We start from the raw sequence: 27,147 nt of genomic DNA, 5'->3' as shown, positions 1-27,147 counted from the left end.
GTAGTTTTATCATTCCAGAAAGTATATTTCCAGACAGCAATTTGCAGAGATTTTTGCAGAGATTAGTTACAGCAACACACGGTGACACTGACAGCTGGATTAAAAATCTTTTTGAATGTGGTGTATGAAAAGGAAATTGAAAGTTTATCTCTGCTGTATAATCAGTAATCAGAATGAAATTAATGTCTCTTTTTCAAACAGTTTTTCTCCAATGTTGGTTTAATGCATGGAGATGTGTATGACTTTGATTTTTGTGTTTCTGTGCAGAGACAAATTTAACTGGGATCATTGTCGGGTGTGTCATTGCTGTCATTGCTGTCCCTCTGGTGGTTTTGCTGCTATTCCTGAAACGAAGACGATGTAAACCAGGTAAAACATGTCTCTCAGAGAAGCAGGTTTAAAGATAATATTGTCCAGGAACTGAAGACAACTGACCGATAGATATAGTCAGAATTTGTTATTTAGTGATTTAGTTTCGCCATGATGACCAAACTGTGCTTTGACAACAATTATTATGTTCAGGTTGTCAAAAGTTCATATTCAGCGACAAAGATGTTTTAAACTGGAGAGGATGACAATTTATGGATTGATTTCAGAGGTGTTAATGATAACAAACTCAAAAGCATTTCTGATTTTGTGACAGACAGCCACATCAAACTTGTTTCAGAAACAGTTCCCACAAAGGGTTTGAACACTTGGTGTTTTCCGAACTTATAAATTAACATGTAACTTTTAAACATTTCAGACAATTATTAAAGGTGAAGGTCTGTCAATAAACTGATGAGATGAGTCAGTTGACTATCCCAACACTTTAGAGAGTAAAATAATTTCTGTGACTTGTTTAAGTTGAGATCTCTCCTTTCTGGTACTGATGACAGATGATGATTTGTGTTTCAGAGCAAAACAGAAGTGACCCTGAACAAAATCCTTTAATGAATACACAGCCCACCTCTCAGTCTCCTCCACAACCAGCAGGCTTTGCTGAAGAGAACGAAGACACAGAGTCAGGTAAGAACTTTGCAAGTGGTAAAGTCTGAATCCTTTTTCTCAGTGTACTGAGTATTCTGTGAAGATATTATTTAAGATTTACCTCTTTTTGTAATGTTTTTTTTCATTGACTGTAATATAAATTCAGGACAACCAGCTTTTGAAAAAAAAACATAGATTCACTAAATATAATCATTTTTGTTGCACTGTGTGAAGCTTCTGTCTACTGTTTTGTGTCTTCTTGCAGTTGATGTGAAGAAAACGACACAAAATTTTCAACAGATGATGGGTAATAATTATTTAATTTTAGACATTACCAGGTAATAAAGATAAATCAGTGTGTGTCATATGTACAGTATGTATGTGTCTGTCTATCTGTTTTTCTGTCTATCTAATCTAATCTATCTATAACAGTATAAAATCCAACAGTGTGTATCTTTTATCCTAAAGGCTCGTAGATTCTGCTTGTTCTCCTCAGACTGCAGTGAGTCTGAAAACTATCCACAGTGTTCGTCTTTTTCTACATTTTCTTACATCACAGCCTTAATTCAGAATGGATCTGATTCTTTTTTCCTCAAAATTTTACACGTGTGATGACAAGATTAAGAAGTTTTCTTTCCAAATGTATTCGATAAGCAACAAAAATTAGGAAATCACAGGTACTAAAGTTTTCACAGCTTTGAGCTCAGGTGTCTCCAGTCTCCACTGATCATCCTTGAGAAGTTCCTCCAGCTTCACTGGAGTCCAGCTGTGGTGAATTCAGTCGGTTGGACTTGATTTGGAAAGACTCACAGCGTCTATATACTGGTTGACAGTTACAAGCAGTTTTTATGCTGATATACATATATTTTTCCCACTTTCAGATGAGCATGAGAATTCCACTCCAGCTAAATCTCCTGGTCTTGCCAAACCTTTGTCTCCATTGAAATTGAACTTTTCAGTCACATCTCAAGAGGGTGGCATCGATAAACAGAACAAAGAGAACAACTTGGATCAAGTCAGTGGAGAACTTCCACAAAACCCTGCTGGAGAGTCAAGCTTGGAGGAGAAAAACCAACCAGACGGTATTATTAAGCACACAGCCTCCCCGAGTCCTGAACACAACAGAAAGAAAAAGCAGCACAGTTCAGAGACAACAGACAGACACACTTCCTCAGTCCAGGAATCAGAGGTTGCAGTTCAACAAAAGTATCACTTTACTAATTTCTGACTGGGAAATTGTGGTGTTTTCCTAACTTATAAATGAACACATAACTATTAATATCTCAGACAATTAGAAGGTCTGTCAATAAACTGATGAGATAAATCAATTGACTTTCCAAACAATTTGGACAATCAAACAATTTCTGTGACTTTTTTAGGTTGAGATCTCTCCTTTCTGGTACCGATGATAGATGATGATTTGTGTTTCAGAGGAAAACAGAAGTGACCCTGAGCAAAGAACTTTAAATGGTGGACTTTCCACCTCTCCGTCTCCTCTGCAATCACCAGACTGTGCTCAAGAGGATGACGGCACAGAGCCAGGTGAGAACGTCACAAGTGGTAAAGTTTGCTGAACCTTTTTTGTCAGTGCACCGTGTTCCGTGAAAGAATTCTTTATGATTTATCTCTTTTGTAAAACTCTTTTTTTTTTTAGCAGAATGTGAAATAATTTTATAACAAACAGCATTTGGAAAAACAAACTGCAGATTCACTAAATATAATTTATATTTTTTATCATTCTGTGTACAAAACTTTTTCTGTTGTGTCACTTTTTACAGATAATGTGAAGAAAACAGTAGAAAATTTTGAAAGGACAAAAGATAATAATACATTTTTTTTGCATGAAACAATCGACATCACAAGATAAAGATAAATCCTCTGTCCACAAATCTGACCATAATTAATCGAGATTAATTGTATAATTTGTGAACATGTAATCAACGCACAAAATTTACAGTTTACTGCACAAAACGATTTATTCTGTCTTTTAACTTAAGTAGTGCATGCATTTTAATTGTTTATAGTGTCATATTGAAAAACACTGAGAGATGTGGGATTTGAACCATCCATTGTTTGAAAGATGTGATGCTGCAGGGAAGGACGGTCTATTTAAGCCCAATTTTTTAAGCCCAGTTTTTTTCCTTCCATGAAGTAATAAAACAGTTGATATCACCAGATAATTAAGTTAAATCTGCAATGTTTCAACGTGTGTGTGTGTGTGTGTGTGTGTGTGTGTGTGTGTGTGTGTGTGTGTGTGTGTGTGTGTGTGTGTGTGTGTGTGTCACATTACTCACATATCTGATCTATTTGTGATTAAATCTGTACTTTGTGAACTTGTAATCAACATAACTAAACACCAATTCAATGCACAGAAACGGTTTATTCTGAATCTATAAATTAAAGTGGAGCATGACTTTTAATTGTAGACAGTGAAACATGGAAAATAACTCACAAATGTGGAATTTGCTCAGAGAAAGGCCAGCCTATCTGTCTGTTATGACCAAAAACAATGATTAAATTACTTAATGATCTGGAGAGAAACAAAAGTGCAACAGCAAGTCATTCATCTTATATCATAAAAATCACCGTGTTCCACTGAGATGTTAATATTTGAACCTTCAACAACATTCCAATCTGCTGAGACACAGATCAATATTCCTCCTTTCCATTCATCCAGCTGCTGAGACACATCAGTCTGTCCACACTGTTGAGCAGAGCTGCTCTCTTTTTCTGAATGATGAGGAAACACAGTGGAAACAGTCCAGTGGTGGAGCCGCTGACTCTGATATTTACACTGTACAGAGTAATGGACTTTCATCTATATCAACTCTGGATTGTGGTTTGAAGCGGTCCAGAGGGGATTCTGCCTCATCCTCTGTGTCTGAAGGAGACATCCTGTGATCCTTGAGAAGTTTCTCCAGCTTCACTGGAGTCCAGCTGTGGAGAATTCAGCTGGTTGGACTTGATTTGGAAAGACTCACAGCGTCTCTATAAGGTCCCTCTGCTGACAGTGCAGCCAGAGCACAAAGCAATCATGAAGACAAAGGAGTTCTTAGGTTTTTATTTTTTAGAAGTTTGTCAATATTTTGAGAAAATGTCTTTCATGTTGTCATTATGGGGTTTTGTATGCAGAATTTTGAAGATGTAAAATGATCCATTTAAGAATAAGGCTGTGAACTGTGAAGACTTCAGAGATGCTCTGTGTCCCTTCTCCTCGTCTCAAGGTCTTCATTTACCTTCAGAGTTTGTTATTCACTGTTATTTTTATCATTAAATTACGAACCATTCTCAACAACAACAAAATAAAAAATGGTAACACTTCACTTTAAAGGTGCCTTAAGGAGTTTGCACGTTTTATGCGAAACAGCGCCCCCTGCAGGCCTTGGGTGTAATGCAGCTTAGTGAAAAACTTGTCCCTGTGGCTCCCGTGCACGGAAGAGGGGAACTCCGTCTTCGCTCGTTCCGAAGTGCTCAATTAAGATTTAAGATTCTTTTACCTGGTGGAGTCTGTGTGGAGCTGTGGCAGTGCTAGAAGCCAGTCTTTTCTTACTTTCTGGAAGCTCCTGCTCAGTTGTTGCTCACGAAGCATCTGGTGGAGTAATGGCGGAAAAATGAAACTCAAGGAGCCGGCACACGCATTACATCATTCCTTTCAAATTCTCCCCCAAAAAATTGTGGTGCCGGACCAGTACTGCAACTTTCAAGTGAAAATTTAGCGCTGTTAGAGGTACTTGTAATGAATATGTCAGGGAACATTGTACACATCATTAAAAATGTGTAACATATTTATGGTGGAAAATAAGTATTTTTAAGGTTGTAAAACTCCTTAATGCACTTTTAGGCACCCGGTATAACACATGAAAAGTAGTTATAAACACTCCGACATGATCACAATGCTTTACAACTCACTATACAGCATAGGATTAGGGTTAGGGTTAGGTTCTGGCATTGTGATCATCTATGAATGTTTATAACTACAGCTACACGTGTTATAATGGCATTATAATGCTTTATAAATGTACTTATAATGTGTTATACAGGGGGGCTTCAAATAAAGTGTTACTGAAAAAATATGTCTAAATATGCACCTTTAATCTAAATAGTCTGTTAAGTTTGTGACATTAGGTGTAAGGGAACGGGGGAAGAGCGGGAAGAGTGAAGCTCAGAGTCGCACAGACCGTCATGAAGAGTTATTTCTGCTAACCAGTTATAAGAAGCTTAGAGTGATAAGCAATGTTTGTGCTAATATGCTTCTATTTTTCCCACCACTGTTTCAGATAAAGGCATCAATTCTCCTTCTGGTAAACCACCTCATACTCCCACACCACCGTCTCCACCTGCACCGGACTCTTCAAACACACCTGATGAGGGTGGCATTGATAAACACAAGGAAGACAACAACTCGGATCAAATCACTGGAAAACTTCCACAAGACACCGCTGGAGAGTCGAGCTTGGAGGAAGGAAAACAGCAGACGGAGGTTCTCCAAGGGTCAAAACCTGAAATCTCTCATATAGGTATTGATATCCCAAATGGTGCAGATACAGCAGCTGCTAATCTGGCAGAAAAGGACAACACTGTGTCTGACAGTCAGTCAACCAGCGACAACGAGGCAAGTGACACAAAAGAGGAACCTGCTGGTCAACAAGAGGACCAGGTCCCTGTAAATCCAACACCTGGAGACGCCAAAGACTCAGAGATGAGTCTGGCTGCTGATGGAGTCGGAGACTCTCCAACAGAGACGCAAACTTCAGGACAGATAGAAAATGAACCCGACCCAGAGAACAGCAAACAAGAAGAGACAAAAAATACTAAAGACGATCAAGAAGAAAATCAGCAGCCTGAGAGTCAACGAAGCTCAAGACAAGGAAGCCATGACTCTTTAAAATCAGCTGGTATCTCTACTGATGAAACTGACAAACAAGACAAAGTCAATTCCAGGCGCAGCAGTCAGTCTGAGAATAACTCCAAAGAGACTGGAGGAGATGAAGGTGAAAGACAAGATGAACAAAGAGACGCTGATGCCAGTGAACATGTTGATAGTGCAAAGTCAGGTCAGAACGCAGACCGGCATGAAGAGTTATTTCTGCTAACCAGTTATAAGAAGCTTCCAGTTAGAAGCAATGTTTAAGCTAATATGATTCAATTTTTCCCACCTCAGTTTCAGATAAAGTGATCGATTCTCCGACTCCAGCCACTGGAGAACCTTCTCAAAACCCTGCTGGAGAGTCAAGCTTGGAGGAGAAAAACCAGTCAGAAGGTATTATGAAGCACACAGCCTCCCCGAGTCCTGAACACAAACAGAAAGAAAAACCAGCACACAGTTCAGAGACAGCAGTCAGACAGACAGACTTCCTCAGTCCAGGAATCAGAGGTTTCAGATCATCAAGAAAACACCTCTCAGCAGAGCGCCGTTCCCAAAGGGTGAAAACATGAAAACTCACTCCCTCATGAGCTTACTCACTCTCTAAATGTTGCAGACACAGCAGCTGTTGATCAGGCAGAAAAGGACAATACTGTGTATCAGTCAGTCAAAGACAGAGGTGGAAAGAGTAAATTGTTCTCAATTATAAGGCAGAAGAACTGCTGTTAGAAAAATACTTAAGAGGACAAAGTACTCTAAATTACTTTTTAACCAGTGGATGTTTTATTGTGTCTCCAATAGCAGATATTTGATTCAATTCACCTGATAAAATATCTACATTCAAAGAACATTTCTCAGACAAACACAATTTAGAAAAAGTTACACTGAGACAATTTGTATTATAACCAAATGTAGATGTAAAACAGGATCTTATTTTGTTAAAAGAATTTCAAACATTTTTGAATCTGCATAGAACAGCTTCAACTTCTCCCAATACGCTGAGAACAACAGACATATTCTGAAGCTTTTGTTCAGTTTCAGCAGGAGCTGGTTTCTCAGTTAACAGACTATCCAGCTCCGTTTGGCTGTGAGGGCGAGACCAGCACAGCTAAAACCTGGTTCAGAGGAGTGTTCAGCTTGAGAGAGCTTCTTCTCTTTACTGATCCTCACTCTCACACTCCGTCGTTTCAAGATGCTTTCTGATGGCTGCAGTTGCAAGTTGGATACAAACCTTTATTTAAATTTCAATGAATATTCCTGAACACAAACTTAAATGAGTTAATTCTGAAAAAGGATTTTTTATTATGAAGGACAGAGCATCAATAACTGACAGGCTATCAGGAGAGCCATGACTGAAATATCATCATTAATACATGGCTTCAAACATCGTGAGAAACAAACTTCATTTAGTAACCAGGACTGCAGTGATGTGACTATTAAGAGGTCAGGGTGTAAACACATGGCACACACATGAGAACAATGAGTTCACTCCACAAGACTCAGAGAAACAGGTTCTCAGTTCAATATTTTGAGGAAATTAAGAAAACTGACCGATAAAGTTTGTTATTGGCAGATTTACATTTGGAATGATGACAAAGACTGTGATTTGACAAGGTTATGTTCAGAGGTTGTGAAAAGTTCATCTTCAGCTCCAAAGGTGAGCTATTAGGTGAGCCATGACTGAAATATAATCACATAACTATAAACACATATAAACACGTAACGACTAAATTTCTCAGACAATTATTGAAGGTGAAGGTCTGTCAATAAACTCATGAGATAAATAAATTGGCGATCCAAACACTTTGGACAATAAAACACTTTCTGTGACTTTTTTAAGCTGAGATCTCTCCTTTCTGGTTCCGATGACAGATGATGATTTGTGTTTCAGGAGGAAAGACAAGTGACCCTGAGCACAAAAGTAATGCCAGCACAGAGCCAGGTAAGAACATTACAAGTGGTAAATTCTGCTGAATGTTTTTCTCGGTGTACTGAGTATTCTGTGACAGTGTTGTTTATGGTTTACCTCTCTCGTAATGCTTATTATATGGGGATATTATTGTTGCAAAACTATTTATCAGAGTGTGTTTAGAGTTGTCTGTCTGCATCTCAACCTGTGAGAGAGAAAGTGAGAGTTGTCACTTTGTAAATGAATTTGTTGATGGGAACCACAATCTTCAAAAGCTGTCTGTATTTCGGCTTTCAAATGTGTAAAAATTCTGCTGCTCTGCATTTAAATTTGTTCATGTAATAAAAGTTATCAATGCGCACCAAGATATTCAGGTTGAAAAATGTTCATATTCAGCTTCCAGTTCTGAAAATACAGAAAATTCACTAGTCAGGAGTCCAGCAGTTTCACTATTGGCTGTTTTTTTAACACGTGTCTTTTGCTACACTTCTACCATCAAATAGACGAGTATCTGTAAAGAGAGGTTCTTGGTGCCCTGAGCTCAGGCTGACAGGCTCACTCAGGCTGACTGCGTCATGCTTATGGTGCACACCTTCTGCAGCCATCAGGTGGCGCTATGGTCAGAATCTTTGAGCAAACATGACATTTTGGTGCAGGAAGGAATCCTGACCACTCTCAGGGAGTCCATATTAATATTCTGCAGTTTGTATAAATCGTGAGGTGAAGCTGAGCCTTCTAGCAATATATTATCACAGGTGTGTGTGTTATGTATGGGTCGCTGTGCAGTGATATCATGTTTTTTCAAGACATATTTATAACCAGAATATATTTTAAAACATTATGTTAATGATAAACAATAGTGTGATGAGATGCTGCATAACTGGAAAACCTTGTTTTTTAGGCCCTGGGAAAGAAGGTGCAGCATCAAGCAACGGTCCAGAGGGGGCAGGTAGGACTGATCACAGGATCGATCATGTTATTGTTTTGAATATGATGAAGATCAGTGTTGGAAAGTAAAATATCACTTGCACCCGCCAGTGTTGTGCAACCTTTGACTTTCAAGTAATATATTACTGATGAAGAGTACGGTGCAGACCTGCTCCATGTGAAACATGGCCTGGAGATACTTGATGTTCAGCTCTACATTAATGGAACTGACCAGACTGATTAGAAGGCTCTATAAAAAGGGGAGATTTGTGCTGAGAATTTGGAGCATTATGTGATTCAGTGTCAGAAGCAGAGCAGGAGCCAGTGGTGATGGAGGGGTTGATCCTGTCAGTAGGAAGGAACAGCTGAGCTGTCAGAACAGTGTGAGAACAAGCCAGCATTATTGTCTCTGCCGGGAGGTTATGTAATCACGTCGGTTTGTTGGTTGGTTTGTTCGCAAGATCCCGGAAAAAATAATGGACAGATTGCAATGAAACTTTGTGGAAAGGTGGGTCTTGGGCTAACTTAGAATTGATTACATTTTGGTTATGATCCGGATCACTGTCTGGATCCAGTAATTTTTTAAACGATTCTTTATCATTGAGAGATTGGGAGTCTTTCACATGGTCGGGCAGGCCCGCCGACAGGGGGCGACAAACGCCTGGTTCACACAGGACGCGCCGCCTCCGACGCGGAAGTGGGAAGCGCCGCGCACCGACTGTCAGATCGGCGCCCCTGTTAACCTATCTGACGGTTACAGGAGGCGCGGGGGACCGCCGCGTGCGTAGCGGCTCGCGCCGTGGACCGCGGCCGCTCTGCTGCTCTCTATTTTCTCCGCGAGCCTCGCGCGCCGTGCACCGCCAGTTGTAAAGCTGGACAGAGCAGATCGCACCTCACAGGAGGTCGGGAACAGAAAACACGAGAGAATCCGGTAAATTTTCAAATTAAAATGAAGTAAAATAACATAAATTATGTTGCTTTTCGGTTTTCCTTTTCAGATGAACACACACACACACACACACACACACACAGGGAGAGAGGGCGACAGGACGACAGAGAGAGGCACCGCACACTGCAGCGCTCCGCTCTGATCACACCCCCATCGCAATGTTGTGTGATTATATATGGTGTCCTTATGGTTGTTGGTGACTGATTTGAGCTGTGGCGGAGGTCTGCGCTCTCTGAGTGCCAATTTCTAGTTTCCAATAATACCGCTTTCTATTCTCGAACTGTTGGAGTGAGCAGTGATATGTTTTTTAATTGTTAAAAGTAAGAGAGTAAATACACAAAGTCCTCTATTGAAGATGGAATAGGATGATAGTTGTGTCATTTGTGTTCCCCTCATTCTCTCTCAGTATAATCTGCTCACTGATGTCTCCCATGTGACTGGACTGGCCTACAGGTTACTGTTACCACTGTCCATCACACCAGGAGCTAAATATAATTCACTAAATATTCACTAAATATAATTAATATTTTTCATAATTCTGTGTACTAAACTTTTTCTGTTGTGTCACTTTTTATAGCCAATGTGAAAAAAACAAAAAATTTTGAAAGGACTAAAGATAATAATACATTTTCTTTTTTGCATGAAACAATCAACATCACAAGATAAAGATAAATCCTCTATACACAAATCTGACCATAATGAATCGTGATTAATTGTATAACTTGTGAACATGTAATCAACCCACAAAATTTACAGTTTACTGCACAAAATGATTTATTCTGCCTTTTAACTTTGGTACTGCATGCATTTTCATTGTTTATAGTGTCATATTGAAAAACACTGAGAGATGTGGGATTTGAACCATCTAATGTTTGAACGATGTGATGCTGCAGGGAAGGACGGTCTATTTAAGTCATTTTTGTTGCACTGTGTGAAGCTTCTGTTTACTGTTTTGTGTCTTCTTGCAGTTGATGTGAAGAAAACGACACAAAATTTTCAAGAGATGATCAGTAATAATTATTTAATTTTAGACATTACCAGGTAATAAAGATAAATCAGTGTGTGTCATATGTACAGTATGTGTGTGTGTAGCTGTCTATCTGTTTTTCTGTCTATCTAATCTAATCTATCTATAACAGTATAAAATCCAATATTGTGTATCTTTTATCCTAAAGGCTCGTAGATTCTGCTTGTTTTCCTCAGACTGCAGTGAGTCTGAAAACTATCCACAGTGTTGGTCTTTTTCTACATTTTCTTACATCACAGCCTTAATTCAGAATGGATCTGATTCTTTTTTCCTCAAAATTTTACACATGTGATGACAAGATTAAGAAGTTTTCTTTCCAAATGTATTCGATAAGCAACAAAAATTAGGAAATCACAAGTACTAAAGTTTTCACAGCTTTGAGCTCAGGTGCCTCCAGTTTCCACTGATCATCCTTGAGAAGTTCCTCCAGCTTCACTGGAGTCCAGCTGTGGAGAATTCAGTCGGTTGGACTTGATTTGGAAAGACTCACAGCGTCTATAAACTGGTTGACAGTTACAAGCAGTTTTTATGCTGATATACATATATTTTTCCCACTTTCAGATGAGCACGAGAATTCCACTCCTGCTAAACCTCCTGGTCCTGGCAAACCTTTGTCTCCATTGAAATTGAACTTTTCCGTCACATCTCAAGAGGCTGGCATCGATAAACAGAACAAAGAGAACAACTTGGATCAAGTCAGTGGAGAACTTCCACAAAACCCTGCTGGAGAGTCGAGCTTGGAGGACAAAAACCAGTCAGACGGTATTATTAAGCACACAGCCTCCCCGAGTCCTGAACACAAACAGAAAGAAAAAGCAGCACACAGTTCAGAGACAACAGACAGACAGCCACACTTCCTCAGTCCTGGAATCAGAGGTTGCAGTTCAACAAAAGTATCACTTTATTAATTTCTGACTGGGAAATTGTGGTGTTTTCCTAACTTATAAATGAACACATAACTATTAATATCTCAGACAATTAGAAGGTCTGTCAATAAACTGATGAGATAAATCAATTGACTTTCCAAACAATTTGGACAATCAAACAATTTCTGTGACTTTTTTAGGTTGAGATCTCTCCTTTGTGGTACCGATGATAGATGATGATTTGTGTTTCAGAGGAAAACAGAAGTGACCCTGAGCAAAGAACTTTCATTGGTGGACTTTCCACCTCTCAGTCTCCTCTGCAATCCCCAGACTGTGCTCAAGAGGATGACGACACAGAGCCAGGTAAGGACGTCACAAGTGGTAAAGTTTGCTGAACCTTTTTTGTCAGTGCACTGTGTTCCGTGAAAGAATTCTTTATGATTTATCTCTTTTGTAATACTTTTTTTTTTTAGCAGAATGTGAAATAATTTTATAACAAACAGCATTTGGAAAAACAAACTGCAGATTCACTAAATATAATTTATATTTTTTATCATTCTGTGTACAAAACTTTTTCTGTTGTGTCACTTTTTACAGATAATGTGAAGAAAACAGTAGAAAATTTTGAAAGGACAAAAGATAACAAGACATTTTTTTTGCATGAAACAATCGACATCACAAGATAAAGATAAATCCTCTATACACAAATCTGACTATAATTAATCGTGATTAATTGTATAATTAGTGAACATGTAATCAACGCACAAAATTTCCAATTTACTGCACAAAACGATTTATTCTGTCTTTTAACTTAAGTAGTGCATGCATTTTAATTGTTTATAGTGTCATATTGAAAAACACTGAGAGATGTGGAATTTGAACCATCCAATGTTTGAACGATGTGATGCTGCTGGGAAGGCCGGTCTATTTAAGCCCAATTTTCAGCGTGTGTGTGTGTGTGTGTGTGTGTGTGTGTGTGTGTGTGTGTGTGTGTGTGTGTGTGTGTGACATTACTCACATATCTGATCTATTTGTGATTAAATCTGTACTTTGTGAACTTGTAATCAACATAACTAAACACCAATTCAATGCACAGAAACAGTTTATTCTGAATCTTTAAATTAAAGTCGAGCATGAGTTTTAATTGCAGACAGTTAAACATGGAAAATAACTCACAAGTGTGGAATTTGCTCAGAGAAAGGCCAGCCTATCTGTCTGACATGACCAAAAACAATAATTCAATTAAATTATTGGTAACGCTTCCTTTTACAGTACGGTAATTACCATGTATTAACGTGGTAATTGCAAGGTAAGTACCATGTAATAAGGAGAAGTTACTGTAAAATTACCATGTAATTACAGGGTAACTATGTTGCTAATTACCTAGTACTTTTAGAGTAATTACCAAGCCAATTCCAGGCAAATACCAAGTAACTACCTGGTATTAAGTATTAATTACTGGGTAATTATAATGTATATAGCAACTATGTCGGTAATTGCCAAGTACTTACTAAGTAATTGCTAAGTAATTACCATGTAATCATTGGGAAATGTAGACTTTTTACTAGGTATTACTTGGTACTGCTAGGTGTGTACGCTATGTATTTCCCTATTAGTCAAGTGTTTTTTTACTACTTACCCGGTAACTTCTTAGTATTTCCCAGTAACTACAACATTTACCTGGTAATTACGGTTGAATTGTAGACTACTGCAAAAGGAAATGAGGCCTGTTTCCACACTATTACCTGGTAACTACTTATTCGTTACCCAGGAACTGCAAAAATACCTGCCTCGAAATTACATAGTTATTAAAGTGGATTTGTACTGTAAAAGGAAGTGAGGTCTGTTTCCATGTTATTACATGGTAATTATGCATTTATTACCCAGTAAATAGAAAAATATTTACCTGGAAATTACATAGTTATTAAAGTGGATTTGTACTGTAAAAGGAAGTGAGGTCTGTTTCCATGTTATTACATGGTAATTACTCATTTATTACCCAGTAAATAAAAAAAATATTTACCTGGAAATTACATAGTTATTAAAGTGGATTTGTACTGTAAAAGGAAGTGAGGTCTGTTTCCATGTTATTACCTGGTAATTACTCAGTATTTAGCCTGTTACTCGGAAACTTTCACATTACCCCACACACTTGCACCAAAAATGCAGCAAACCCCATCAGTGTCTGTGATACAGTCTCTGAACAGCACACTGTATCTGTCAGGAGATCAGAGTTTCCATCAAAAACCACCATCACCAGCCATCACATTACATGAAGATGAACGCATTATTATTACACTTCCTCACTCCTCACTGTGACAGACATGCAAAAATAAGAGAGCTGCCAAAGATAAACATTTTAATCAAATGGAGTTCAACTTCTTATAAAACAATTTACAAAACAGTGCACATTTTTAGCAGTCAGGCACCTTTTTTTTTTAAGAAACAGAACAGATTTCTTTTGCAAAAAACAAAATACAAAAAACATTGATAAACAATCACTATAAATCAACATTAATAAGCAAACTGCTCCAGTCTTGTGAATTCACATCATCATGTGTTTTCTGCAGACCCGTCTGGTCTACAGGAACCCTTGATCTCCATCATCCCGAATACCCAGGACCACCGTCGCCAGGTGTTGTCACGTCGTCCACGTCCAGACTTGTACCTCCCTCGGCGTGATGGAAACGAGGACAGCACAACTGTTCCTTCTTAATGCTCAGGGTTTATTCACCGAAACACCCAAACCCCAAACGTGAGAGCTGAAAACATACAAATATACATTTTAATAAACAGAAACTTACACAATAAACAAATATACACATTGCACAAAACACAAATATCTTTAAACCTTCAAATATACACATGAAACCGACATTACAACCGAAACATTCACCCAAGCCTGAACCACAGCCACCCAGCACCAGCTGCAGAGCTCCACACTACCACCACGATAATGATCAATAAAACACCAAGAAAAACGGAAATATACACACCTCACTGGCTGCTTCACATTGTAAGCCGTTTGTTTTTGCTCTTTTTGCATACATTTTGGAGCGTTTTTTCTCTCTCCACGTTTCTGTGCACCACTTAATGTGGTCCTACCCGGAACGTCTGCAGAGGGTTAGTTCCGCCACTCGGTGATATATATATTTAATTAAATTTCGGTTCTACCTCGACTGAGAGAAAGCTTATTTATGGCAGAACGTCTGCAGACACTTGGTGATATGGTGATATTTATATTTAATTAAATTTCGGTTCCTACTCTAATGAGAGAAAGCGTGTTTACGGCGGAACGTTCCGGGTAGGACCACGTTAAGTGATGCACAGATAAACGCGGAGAGAGAAAATAAGAACAAAAAACTCAATGAAAAGAGCAAAAACAAACGGCTTACCTCCTTTACAATGTGAAGCAGCCAGTGAGGTGTATATATTTTCGTTTTTCTTGGTGTTTTATTGATCATTATCGTGGTGGTAGTGTGGAGCTCTGCAGCTGGTGCTGGGTGGCTGTGGTTCAGGCTTGGGTGAATGTTTCGGTTGTAATGTTGGTTTCATGTGTATATTTGAAGGTTTAAAGATATTTGTGTTTTGTGCAATGTGTATATTTGTTTATTGTGTAAGTTTCTGTTTATTAATATGTATATTTGTATGTTTTCAGTTCTCACGTTTGGGGTTTGGGTGTTGAGGTGAATAAACCCTGAGCATTAAGAAGGAACTGTTGTGCTGTCCTCGTTTCCATCACGCCGAGGGAGGTACAAGTCTGGACGTGGACAACGTGACAACACCTGGCGACGGCGGTCCTGGGTATTCGAGATGATGGAGATCAAGGGTTCCTGTAGACCAGATGGGTCTGCAGAAAACACATGATGATGTGAATTCACACGACTGGAGCAGTGTACTTATTAATGTTGATTTATAGTGATTGTTTATCAATGTTTTTTGTATTTTGTTTTTTGCAAAAGAAATCTGTTCTGTTTCTTAAAAAAAAAAGGTGCCTGACTGCTAAAAATGTGCACTGTTTTGTAAATTGTTTTATAAGAAGTTGAACTCCATTTGATTAAAATGTTTATCTTTGGCAGCTCTCTTGTTTTTGCATGTCTGTCACAGTGAGGTGTTTGGAGTGAGGAAGTGTAATAATAATGCGTTCATCTTAATGTAATGTGATTCCTGGTGATGGTGGTTTTGATGGAAACTCTGATCTCCTGACAGATACAGTGTGCTGTTCAGAGACTGTATCACAGACACTGATGGGGTTTGCTGCATTTTTGGTGCAAGTTTGTGGGGTATGTGAAAGTTTCCGAGTAACAGGCTAAATACTGAGTAATTACCAGGTAATAACATGGAAACAGACCTCACTTCCTTTTACAGTACAAATCCACTTTAATAACTATGTAATTTCCAGGTAAATATTTTTCTATTTACTTGGTAACAAATAAGCAATTACCATGTAATAACATGGAAACAGACCTCACTTCCTTTTACAGTACAAATCCACTTTAATAACTATGTAATTTCCAGGTAGGTATTTTTGCAGTTCCTGGGTAACGAATAAGTAGTTACCAGGTAATAGTGTGGAAACAGGCCTCACTTCCTTTTGCAGTAGTCTACAGTTCAACTGTAATTACCAGGTAAATGTTGTAGTTACTGGGAAGTTACCAGGTAAGTAGTAAAAAACACTTGACTAATAGGGAAATACATAGCGTACACACCTAGCAGTACCAAGTAATACCTAGTAAAAAGTCTACATTTCCCAATGATTACATGGTAATTACTTAGCAATTACTTAGTAAGTACTTGGCAATTACCGACACAGTTGCTATATACATTATAATTACCCAGTAATTAATACTTAATACCAGGTAGTTACTTGGTATTTGCCTGGAATTGGCTTGGTAATTACTCTAAAAGTACTAGGTAATTAGCAACATAGTTACCCTGTAATTACATGGTAATTTTACAGTAACTTCTCCTTATTACATGGTACTTACCTTGCAATTACCACGTTAATACATGGTAATTACCGTACTGTAAAAGGAAGCGTTACCAAATTATTGAATTATCTGGAGAGAAACAAAAGTGCAACACTAACGCATTCATCTTATATCATAAAAATCACCGTATTCCACTGAGATGTTAATATTTGAACCTTCAACAACATTCCAATCTGCTGAGACACAGATCAATATTCCTCCTTTCCATTCATCCAGCTGCTGAGACACATCAGTCTGTCCACACTGTTGAGCAGAGCTGCTCTCTTTTTCTGAATGATGAGGAAACACAGTGGAAACAGTCCAGTGGTGGAGCCGCTGACTCTGATATTTACACTGTACAGAGTAATGGACTTTCATCCATATCAACTCTGGATTGGGGTCTGAAGCGGTCCAGAGGGGATTCTGCCTCATCCTCTGTGTCTGAAGGAGACATCCTGTGATCCTTGAGAAGTTTCTCCAGCTTCACTGGAGTCCAGCTGTGGAGAATTCAGCTGGTTGGACTTGATTTGGAAAGACTCACAGCGTCTCTATAAGGTCCCTCTGCTGACAGTGCAGCCAGAGCACGGAGCAGTCATGAAGACAAAGGAGTTCTTAGGTTTTTATTTTGTAGAATTGTGTCAATATTTTGAGAAAATGTCTTTCATGTTGTCATTATGGGGTTTTGTGTGGAGAATTTTGAAGATGTAAAATGATCCATTTTAGAATAAGGCTGTGAACTGTGAAGACTTTAGAGATGCTCTGTGTCCCTTCTCCTCGTCTCAAAGTCTTCATTTACCTTCAGAGTTTGTTATTCACTGATATTTTTATCATTAAATTACGAGCCATTCTCAAAAACAACAAAAGAAAAAATGGTAACACTTCACTTTAAGCACCCGGTATAACACATGAAACGTAGTTATAAACACTCCGACATGATCACAATGCTTTACAACTCACTATACAGCATAGGATTAGGGTTAGGGTTAGGTTCTGGCATTGTGATCATCTATGAATGTTTATAACTACAGCTACACGTGTTTATTATGGCATTATAATGCTTTATAAATGTACTTATAATGTGTTATACAGGGGGGCTTCAAATAAAGTGTTACCGAAAAAATATGTCTAAATATGCACCTTTAATCTAAATAGTCCTGTTAAGTTTGTGACATTAGGTGTAAGGGAACGGGGGAAGAGCGGGAAGAGTGAAGCTCAGAGTAGCACAGACCGTCATGAAGAGTTATTTCTGCTAACCAGTTATAAGAAGCTGAGAGTGATAAGCAATGTTTATGCTAATATGCTTCTATTTTTCCCACCACCGTTTCAGATAAAGAGATCAATTCTCCTTCTAGTGAACCACCTCATACTCCCACACCACTGTCTCCACCTGCACCGGACTCTTCAAACACACCTGATGAGGGTGGCATTGATAAACACAAGGAAGACAACAACTCGGATCAAATCACTGGAAAACCTCCACAAAGCCCTGCTGGAGAGTCGAGCTTGGAGGAAGGAAAACAGCAGACGGAGGTTCTCCAAGGGTCAAAACCTGAAGTCCCTCATATAGGTATTGATATCTCAAATGTTGCAGATACAGCAGCTGCTAATCAGGCAGAAAAAGACAACACTGTGTCTAACAGTCAGTCAACCAGCGACAATGAGGCAAGTGACACAAAAGAGGAACCTGCTGGTCAACAAGAGGACCAGGTCCCTGTAAATCCAACACCTGGAGACGCCAAAGACTCAGAGATGAGTCTGGCTGCTGATGGAGTCGGAGACTCTCCAACAGAGACGCAAACTTCAGGACAGATAGAAAATGAACCCGACCCAGAGAACAGCAAACAAGAAGAGACAAAAAATACTAAAGACGATCAAGAAGAAAATCAGCAGCCTGAGAGTCAACGAAGCTCAAGACAAGGAAGCCATGACTCTTTAAAATCAGCTGGTATCTCTACTGATGAAACTGACAAACAAGACAAAGTCAGTTCCAGGCGCAGCAGTCAGTCTGAGAATAACTCCAAAGAGACTGGAGGAGATGAAGGTGAAAGACAAGATGAACAAAGAGACGCTGATGCCAGTGAACATGTTGATAGTGCAAACTCAGGTCAGAACGCAGACCGGCATGAAGAGTTATTTCTGCTAACCAGTTATAAGAAGCTTCCAGTTAGAAGCAATGTTTAAGCTAATATGATTCAATTTTTCCCACCTCAGTTTCAGATAAAGTGATCGATTCTCCGGCTCCAGCCACTAGAGAACCTTCTCAAAACCCTGCTGGAGAGTCAAGCTTGGAGGACAAAAACCAGTCAGACGGTATTATGAAGCACACAGCCTCCCCGAGTCCTGAACACAAACAGAAAGAAAAACCAGCACACAGTTCAGAGCCAACAGTCAGACAGACACACTTCCTCAGTCCAGGAATCAGAGTTTCAGATCATCAAGAAAACACCTCTCAGCAGAGCGCCGTTCCCAAAGGGTGAAAACATGAAAACTCACTCTCTCATGAGCTTACTCACTCTCTAAATGTTGCAGACACAGCAGCTGTTGATCAGGCAGCAAAGGACAATACTGTGTATCAGTCAGTCAAAGACAGAGGTGGAAAGAGTAAATTGTTCTCAATTATAAGGCAGAAGAACTGCTGTTAGAAAAATACTTAAGAGGACAAAGTACTCTAAATTACTTTTTAACCAGTGGATGTTTTATTGTGTCTCCAATAGCAGATATTTGATTCAATTCCCCTGATAAAATATCTACATTCAAAGAACATTTCTCAGACAAACACAATTTAGAAAAAGTTACACTGAGACAATTTGTATTATAACCAAATGTAGATGTAAAACAGGATTTTATTTTGTTAAAAGATTTTCAAACATTTTGGAATCTGCATAGAACAGCTTCAACTTCTCCCAATACGCTGAGAACAACAGACATATTCTGAAGCTTTTGTTCAGTTTCAGCAGGAACTGGTTTCTCAGTTAACAGACTATCCAGCTCCGTTTGGCTGTGAGGGCGAGACCAGCACAGCTAAAACCTGGTTCAGAGGAGTGTTCAGCTTGAGAGAGCTTCGTCTCTTTACTGATCCTCACTCTCTCGCTCCGTCATTTCAAGATGCTTTCTGATGGCTGCAGTTGCAAGTTGGAAACAAACCTTTATTTAAATTTCAAGGAATATCCCTGAACACAAACTTAAATGAGTTAATTCTGAAAAAGGATTCTTTATTATGAAGAACAGAGCATCAATAACTGACAGGCTATCAGGAGAGCCATGACTGAAATATCATCATTAATACATGGCTTCAAACATCGTGAGAAACAAACTTCATTTAGTAACCAGGACTGCAGTGATGTGACTATTAAGAGGTCAGGGTGTAAACACATGGCACACACATGAGAACAATGAGTTCACTCCACAAGACTCAGAGAAACAGGTTCTCAGTTCAATATTTTGAGGAAATTAAGAAAACTGACCGATAAAGTTTGTTATTGGCAGATTTACATTTGGAATGATGACAAAGACTGTGATTTGACAAGGTTATGTTCAGAGGTTGTGAAAAGTTCATCTTCAGCTCCAAAGGTGAGCTATTAGGTGAGCCATGACTGAAATATAATCACATAACTATAATCACATATAAACACGTAACGACTAAATTTCTCAGACAATTATTGAAGGTGAAGGTCTGTCAATAAACTTCTGAGATAAATAAATTGGCTATCCAAACACTTTGGACAATAAAACACTTTCTGTGACTTTTTTAAGTTGAGATCTCTCCTTTCTGGTTCTGATGACAGATGATGATTTATGTTTCAGGAGGAAAGACAAGTGACCCTGAGCACAAAAGTAATGCCAGCACAGAGCCAGGTAAGAACATTACAAGTGGTAAATTCTGCTGAATGTTTTTCTCGGTGTACTGAGTATTCTGTGACAGTGTTGTTTATGGTTTACCTCTCTCGTAATGCTTATTGTATGGGGATATTATTGTTGCAAAACTATTTATCAGAGTGTGTTTAGAGTTGTCTGTCTGCATCTCAACCTGTGAGAGAGAAAGTGAGAGTTGTCAGTTTGTAAAAGAATTTGTTAATGGGAACCACAATCTTCAAAAGCTGTCTGTATTTCGGCTTTCAAATGTGTAAAAATTCTGCTGCTCTGCATTTAAATTTGTTCATGTAATAAAAGTTATCAATGCGCACCAAGATATTCAGGTTGAAAAATGTTCATATTCAGCTTCAAGTTCTGAAAATACAGAAAATTCACTAGTTAGGAGTCCAGCAGTTTCACTAATGGCTGTTTTTTTAACACGTGTCTTTTGCTACACTTCTACCATGAAACAGACGAGTATCTCTAAAGAGAGGTTCTTGGTGCCCTGAGCTCAGGCTGACAGGCTCACTCAGGCTGACTGCGTCATGCTTATGGTGCACACCTTCTGCAGCCATCAGGTGGCGCTATGGTCAGAATCTTTGAGCAAACATGACATTTTGGTGCAGGAAGGAATCCTGACCACTCTCAGGGAGTCCATATTAATATTCTGCAGTTTGTATAAATCGTGAGGTGAAGCTGAGCCTTCTAGCAATATATTATCACAGGTGTGTGTTATGTATGGGTCGCTGTGCAGTGATATCATGTTTTTTCATGACATACTTATAACCAGAATATATTTTAAAACATTATGTTAATGATAAACAGTAGTGAGATGAGATGCTACATAACTGGAAAACCTTGTTTTTTAGGCCCTGGGAAAGAAGGTGCAGCATCAAGCAGCGGTGCAGAGGGGGCAGGTAGGACTGATCACAGGATCGATCATGTTATTGTTTTGAATATGATGAAGATCAGTGTTGGAAAGTAAAATATCACTTGCACCCGCCAGTGTTGTGCAACCTTTGACTTTCAAGTAATATATTGATTATATATATTTCTCATCACACCAGTTTTAGAAGGAATTTACACATTTACAAAGGGTTTGAACACTTGGTGTTAGAGTAGAGTAAAGTGTTCCTTTATTAATCCCAAACTGGGAAATTCTGGTGCTTTCCTAACGTATTAATGAACACATAACTATTGATATCTCAGACAATTAGATGGTCTGTCGAATAACCTTATGAGACGAGTCAATTGACTATCCAAACACTTTGGACAATAAAACACTTTCTGTGACTTTTTTAAGTTGAGATCTCTCCTTTCTGGTACCGATGATAGATGATGATTTGTGTTTCAGAAGGAAACAAAGGTGACTCTGATAAAGGAAAGGTGAACAACAAAGAGTCAGGTAAGAACTTTACAAGTGGTAAAGTCTGCTGAATCTTTTTTCTCAGTGTACTGAGTACTCTGTGACAGTATTGTTTATGGTTTACTTCTCTTGTAATGCTTTTTTGGGGGGGCATTATTGTTGTAAAACTATTTGGCAGTGCATATTTAGAGTTGTCTGTCTGTATCTCAGTCTGTCTGTCCAATGTGAGAGTTGTCAATGTGTAAAAGAATATGTCAATCTTTAGAAGTTGTCTGTCTGTAATTAGGCTTTCAAATATGAACAAATTCTGCTGCTCTGCATTTAAATTTGTGTATGTGTAATAAGAGTTGTCAATGGGCACAAAGATATTCAAGTTGAAAAATGTTCTTATTTGACTTGAAGTTCTGAAAATACAGACAACTCACCAGTTAGGAGTCCAGCAGTTTACCAATTTGCTGTTTTTTTTGTTTTGTTTTTGTTTTTTGTTTTTTTACATGTGGCTTTTGCTATCCTTCTACCATGAAACAGATGAGTATCTGTAAAGACAGGGTTTTGGTGCCCTGAGCTCAGGCTGACAGGCTCACTCAGGCTGACATGCGTCATGCTTATGGTTCACGCCTTCTGCAGCCATCAGGTGGCGCTATGGTCAGAATCTTTGAGCAAACATGACATTTTGGTGCAGGAAGGAATCCTGACCACACTCAGGGAGTCCATATTAACATTCTGCAGTTTGTATAAATCGTGAGGTGAAGCTGAGCCTTCTAGCAATATATTATCACAGGTGTGTTTTATGTATGGATCACTGTGCAGTGATATCATGTTTTTTCATGACATACTTATAACCAGAATATATTTTAAAACATTATGTTAATGATAAACAGTAGTGAGATGAGATGTTACATAACTGGAAAACCTTGTTTTTCAGAGTCTGGGAAAGAAGATTCAGCACCAAGCAACAGTTCAGATGGGGCAGGTAGGACTGTTCGCAGGATCGATCATGTTATTGTTTTGAACATAATGAAGATCAGTTTTGGGAAAGTAAAACATTACTTGCACCGGCCAGTGTTGAGCAACCATTGACTTTCAAGTAATATATTACTGATGAAGAGTACGGTGCAGACCTGCTCCATGTGAAACATGGCCTGGAGATACTTGATGTTCAGCTCTACATTAATGGAACTGACCAAACTGATTAGAAGGCTCTATGAAAAGGGGAGATTTGTGCTGAGAATTTGGAGCATTATGTGATTTAGAGTCAGAAGCAGAGCAGGAGCCAGTGGTGATGGAGGGTTGATCCTGTCAGTAGGAAGGAGCAGCTGAGCTGTCAGAACAGTGTGAGAACAAGCCAGCATTGTTTCCAATAATACCACTTTCTATACAGGAACCGTAGGAGTGAGCAGTGATATGCTAGAAATGTGTCAATATTATCAGAAAGCGCCTTTCATGTTGTCATTATGGGGTTTTGCATGCAGAATTTTGAGGAAGTAAAATGATCCATTTTGGAGTAAGACTGTGAACAGTGAAGACTTTAGAGATGCTGTGTGTCCCTTCTCTTCGTCTCAAGGTCTTCATTTACCTTCAGAGTTTGTTATTCACTGGTATTTTTCTCACTAAATTACTCACCATTTTTAAAAACAAACAAAAAAGTGTATATATCCTGTATATGCACCTTTAATTTAAATAGTCCTGTTACAAGTTTGTGACATTATGGGCAAGGTAACGGGGGAACAGTGAAGCTCAGAGTAGCACAGATCGTCATGAAGAGTTATTTCTGCTAACCAGTTATAAGAAGCTTATAGTTATAAGCAATGTTTATGCTAATATGTTTCTATTTTTCCCACCACTGTTTCAGATAAAGACATCAATTCTCCTCCTGATGAACCACCTCATACTCCCAAACCACCATCTCCACCTGCACCGGACCCTTCAAACCAGGGGCGTTACCAGGTGGAGCCGCTGGACCCCGCCGCGCGTGCTGTGGTCCGCCCCTCCATGATGTATGCTTTGTCCAGGTCATATATGCCGGCATTAGCGGAAGCCCGCACCATGCCGCCCACTTCTGGTCCGATGACACATGTCAGTCGCGAACATGTGGCCCCTCGGTCCGACGCCGCTGAATGGTCAGACGCTCTGTCCTAATCAGCAGATTGGGAGTCCAACAAGCTCAACACAAGGAAGCCATGACTCTTTCACATCAGCTAGTTCCACGACTGATGAGGCTGACTAACAAGACAGTCAGTTCCAGTCGCAGCAGTCAGTTTGAGATTATCTCTGAAGAGGCTGGAGGAAATGAAGATGAAAGACAAAATCAACAAAGAGGCGATGATGCCAGTGAACATGGGGATACACAAGATTACCAAAGTGTCACTTACAGCCACTGCTGGTAATGCAGACCCGAAGGAGGAAAGACACACATTAAAGCTTCAAAAGGACAAAGAAGGAAAAAACACACCAAGACTTGTGCATGGAGTCCCTTGCAAGACAGATGAACACAAAGAAGAAGACAGTTGAAGAGAGGGAGCCAAAGGGAGTCCAATATTTGCTCAGTGACTGCAGTAAATAGCTGAAGTTGATATAAAGAGCCTCTGATAACATAATCACCTGTGTTGCAGTGGCCTGAAGAGAGGAGGGTGGTTCACTGCTGCGTTTCCCTTTTTAATGTGATTTATATCTTCAGAAACACTCATATCAGTGTCTCAGCAAAAAGAAGTTATTATACATGATAGGTAAATCTTAGTAAGCATTTTTGAGATATCATAGATCTTCTGTGCTCTCCTCAGCCTCACAGGGTTTTCTTCCAGAGAACAGAGGAGATCCTCCTGTCTTTTCACCATTTAACTTTTACTCTTTTCATTCTTTTCTAATGTGTCTTATTAGCTTATTTGTCTTTGCTTTTACTGACACAATACTGCATGATTGATGATGAGAATGTTTATATTTAAAGTGTTTTTTTTTACCTTAAAGGTGCATTAAGGAGTTTTTCAACTTTAAAAATGATGTGTACAATGTGCCCTGACATATTCATTACAAGTACCGCTAACAGTGCTAAATTGTCACTTGAAAGTCACAGTGCCGGTCCGGCACCAGAATTTTTTTGGGGAGAATTTGAAAGGAATGACGTAATGCGCGCTCCGGCTGCTTAGGTTACATTTTGTCCACCATTACTCCGCCAGATGCTTAGTGAGCAACAACTGAGCAGATCTTCCAGAAAGTGAGAAAAGACTGGCTTCTAGCACTGCCACAGCTCCAGCACAGACTCCACCAGGTAAAAGAAACTTAAATTTTACTCGAGCGCTACTAAAAGAGTGAGGAAGAAGTTCCTCTCTTCCATGCACGCAAGCCACAGGCACGAGTTTTTCACTAAGCTGCATTACACCCAAGGCCTGCAGGGGGCGCTGTTTCGCATAAAACGTGCAAACTCCTTTATGCACTTTTAAGCTATGGAAAATGCAATATGGTATTGATAAGTTACTGTGAGCCTAGAACAAGGTTGAATTTTTAATGTATCTCAAAAGTGAAAGATTTATCCAGGTAGTTTTGTTATTTAGATTAATATAAAAAGGACAGAACATTGACTGCTCTGAATTTAAAACAAAACTGAAATGAAATGAGAGCATTTTATGTTAATTCATATGTGATTTAGTTGTTGTTGTCGATGTGAATGATTTGAAAAAAGCTGTTTTACTCACTGCATTTCTTCTTTGAATCAAATATGAACTAATTGAATTGTACTAACTGAATATGGAAATCATTGAGTTTGTTTTAGATTCATTTGCACTGATCTATAAAGATAAACCAAGCAAGTGCCTGAACCTTCTTTCTGTTCTCAGATTCAGATCCAAACGTGCAGAAGAAGCATTTTCATTTTTATTAATTTTTTTAATCATCAAATCTTTGGGATAAGCTTCTAGAATTCTACTGAATGTATCGAACCCCATTAAAACAAAACTGAAGATGTGTCTGTTTGCTGCTAACTTTCAATTGAGCAATCACTGATTATATGCTCTGCACTGCAACTTACACTGAGGCTATTTTTATTCTTTTTTATCTTTTTTTTTTTAAGTTTTAGCCATTGTGTGTTGTGTTTTAAACTGCTGACAATGAGTATTTTTCTGCATTTGTTGCTATTCATGTTTGTCCCTCTGAAATACTTTAATTACCTTGTTGCTGAAATTTGCTATCAAAAACACTAAAGTTGCTTTGTGACCGAATAAGATTCAGAAACACTTGAATCCCTTGAATGACCTCTGTTCAGAAATACCATGAAACCTCCAGACCTCTGAGGGCCTCAGGAAGACTTTACTCAGAATTCCCAGAATCAGAAGGAAGGTGAAGCAGCTTTTAGTTCCTCACTCTTCAACTGTGGAATAAACTTCCTGATCACTTGAGGATTTCTGACTGACCTGTGTCTTTGCAATCAGACCTTCAAATATGATTTACTCAGGCTTTCTAAAAGATAATAGTTTTTGGTTCTTTCAGTACCTCGAAATTAAGTTTTTGTTCATGCCTTATGACTTTTTGTTTAAATATTTATTTCTAAATTTTAACTTTATACCTACTTTGAAAAGCACTTTGGTCAGTGTTAGTTGTTTTACACATGCCTCATAAATAAAGGTGACTTCTGACTTTCTTCATCACTTTGATAGGGTCATGGATGAGTGGAAACTTCCAGCAGCTGAATGTCTCAAAAACAGAAGCCATTCAAACCGGTACCCCTCATCAGCTTCACTCTTCTCCCATCACCTCCATTTCTCTGTTCGGTCATAGCATTGCCCTCTCTCCCTCCGTAACAAACCTTGGAGTCAAATTTGACCCCCATCTCTCTTTTGACAATCATGTCAACCACATCCGCAAAACTTCCTTCTTCCACCTCCGTAACATCTCTGAACTCCGTTCTTCTCTTTCCCTCCCTGCTGCAGAGAAGCTTGTCCACGTCTTTGTCTCCTCCAGGGTGGACTACTGTAACTCACTCCTCATCAGGATCCCTGGCAGGAGCCTCCAAAAGCTCCAGTATGTTCAGAACGGCGCTGCCAGGGTGCTGATGAGGGTGAGGAAACACGAGCACATCACCCCCATCCTCCACACCCTCCACTGGCTCCCCGTTCACCTCCGTATTGAATACAACATCCTCCTGAACACCCACCACTGTCTCCACGGTGACGCCCCCACTAATCTCACAGACCTGCTCACACCGTACACCTCCACCAGGACCCGGTCAGGCCAGCAGCACCGTCTGCTCCCCCCAGGACTCGGCTCAAGACCATGAGGGACCGAGCTTGAGAAGCCTCACAAGTGGGAGGAGCCTCCCCTTGAAAAGCCTGGCGTGAGGATGACTCTGGGAGCGGGGAAGTGAACGGAGAAGACGTGGTTCTAAACCAAATACGGTGAACAAGTGATTGATGGCAGCATCCTCCGCTGGAGGCAGTTTAGATCTAAGGAGTCCCAGTT

The 27,147-nt window shown here is 39.3% G+C and overlaps 1 protein-coding gene across 2 annotated transcripts in view; it reads left to right on the top strand.

The window, feature by feature from the left end:
* Positions 1–24,737, top strand: part of LOC115403020 (uncharacterized protein DDB_G0284459-like) — a 30,932-nt gene extending 6,195 nt beyond the window's left edge. The window contains exons 4-21 of one of the 2 annotated variants that reach the window (XM_030111768.1): positions 268–369; positions 898–1,008; positions 1,235–1,276; positions 1,929–2,051; positions 2,401–2,511; positions 5,247–6,023; positions 6,131–6,229; positions 7,725–7,775; positions 8,644–8,691; positions 11,207–11,407; positions 11,764–11,874; positions 17,809–18,585; positions 18,693–18,791; positions 20,286–20,336; positions 21,203–21,250; positions 21,688–21,738; positions 22,625–22,672; positions 23,552–24,737. In XM_030111768.1, coding sequence (XP_029967628.1) covers positions 268–369; positions 898–1,008; positions 1,235–1,276; positions 1,929–2,051; positions 2,401–2,511; positions 5,247–6,023; positions 6,131–6,229; positions 7,725–7,775; positions 8,644–8,691; positions 11,207–11,407; positions 11,764–11,874; positions 17,809–18,585; positions 18,693–18,791; positions 20,286–20,336; positions 21,203–21,250; positions 21,688–21,738; positions 22,625–22,672; positions 23,552–23,838 — 3,137 coding nt within the window. In that variant the 3' untranslated portion in view covers positions 23,839–24,737. Of the gene's footprint in view, positions 1–267; positions 370–897; positions 1,009–1,234; positions 1,277–1,850; positions 2,052–2,400; positions 2,512–5,246; positions 6,024–6,130; positions 6,230–7,724; positions 7,776–8,643; positions 8,692–11,206; positions 11,408–11,763; positions 11,875–17,808; positions 18,586–18,692; positions 18,792–20,285; positions 20,337–21,202; positions 21,251–21,687; positions 21,739–22,624; positions 22,673–23,551 lie in introns of both variants that reach the window. The other variant, XM_030111767.1, reaches the window with a different exon arrangement.
* Positions 24,738–27,147: the final 2,410 nt, after the last annotated feature.

Source organism: Salarias fasciatus, chromosome 16 (genome assembly GCF_902148845.1).
Source record: "Salarias fasciatus chromosome 16, fSalaFa1.1, whole genome shotgun sequence".
Lineage (NCBI taxonomy): Eukaryota > Metazoa > Chordata > Actinopteri > Blenniiformes > Blenniidae > Salarias > Salarias fasciatus.
The sequence above is the reverse complement of the archived record's forward strand: the minus strand, read 5'-3'. Positions and strand labels throughout refer to the sequence as shown.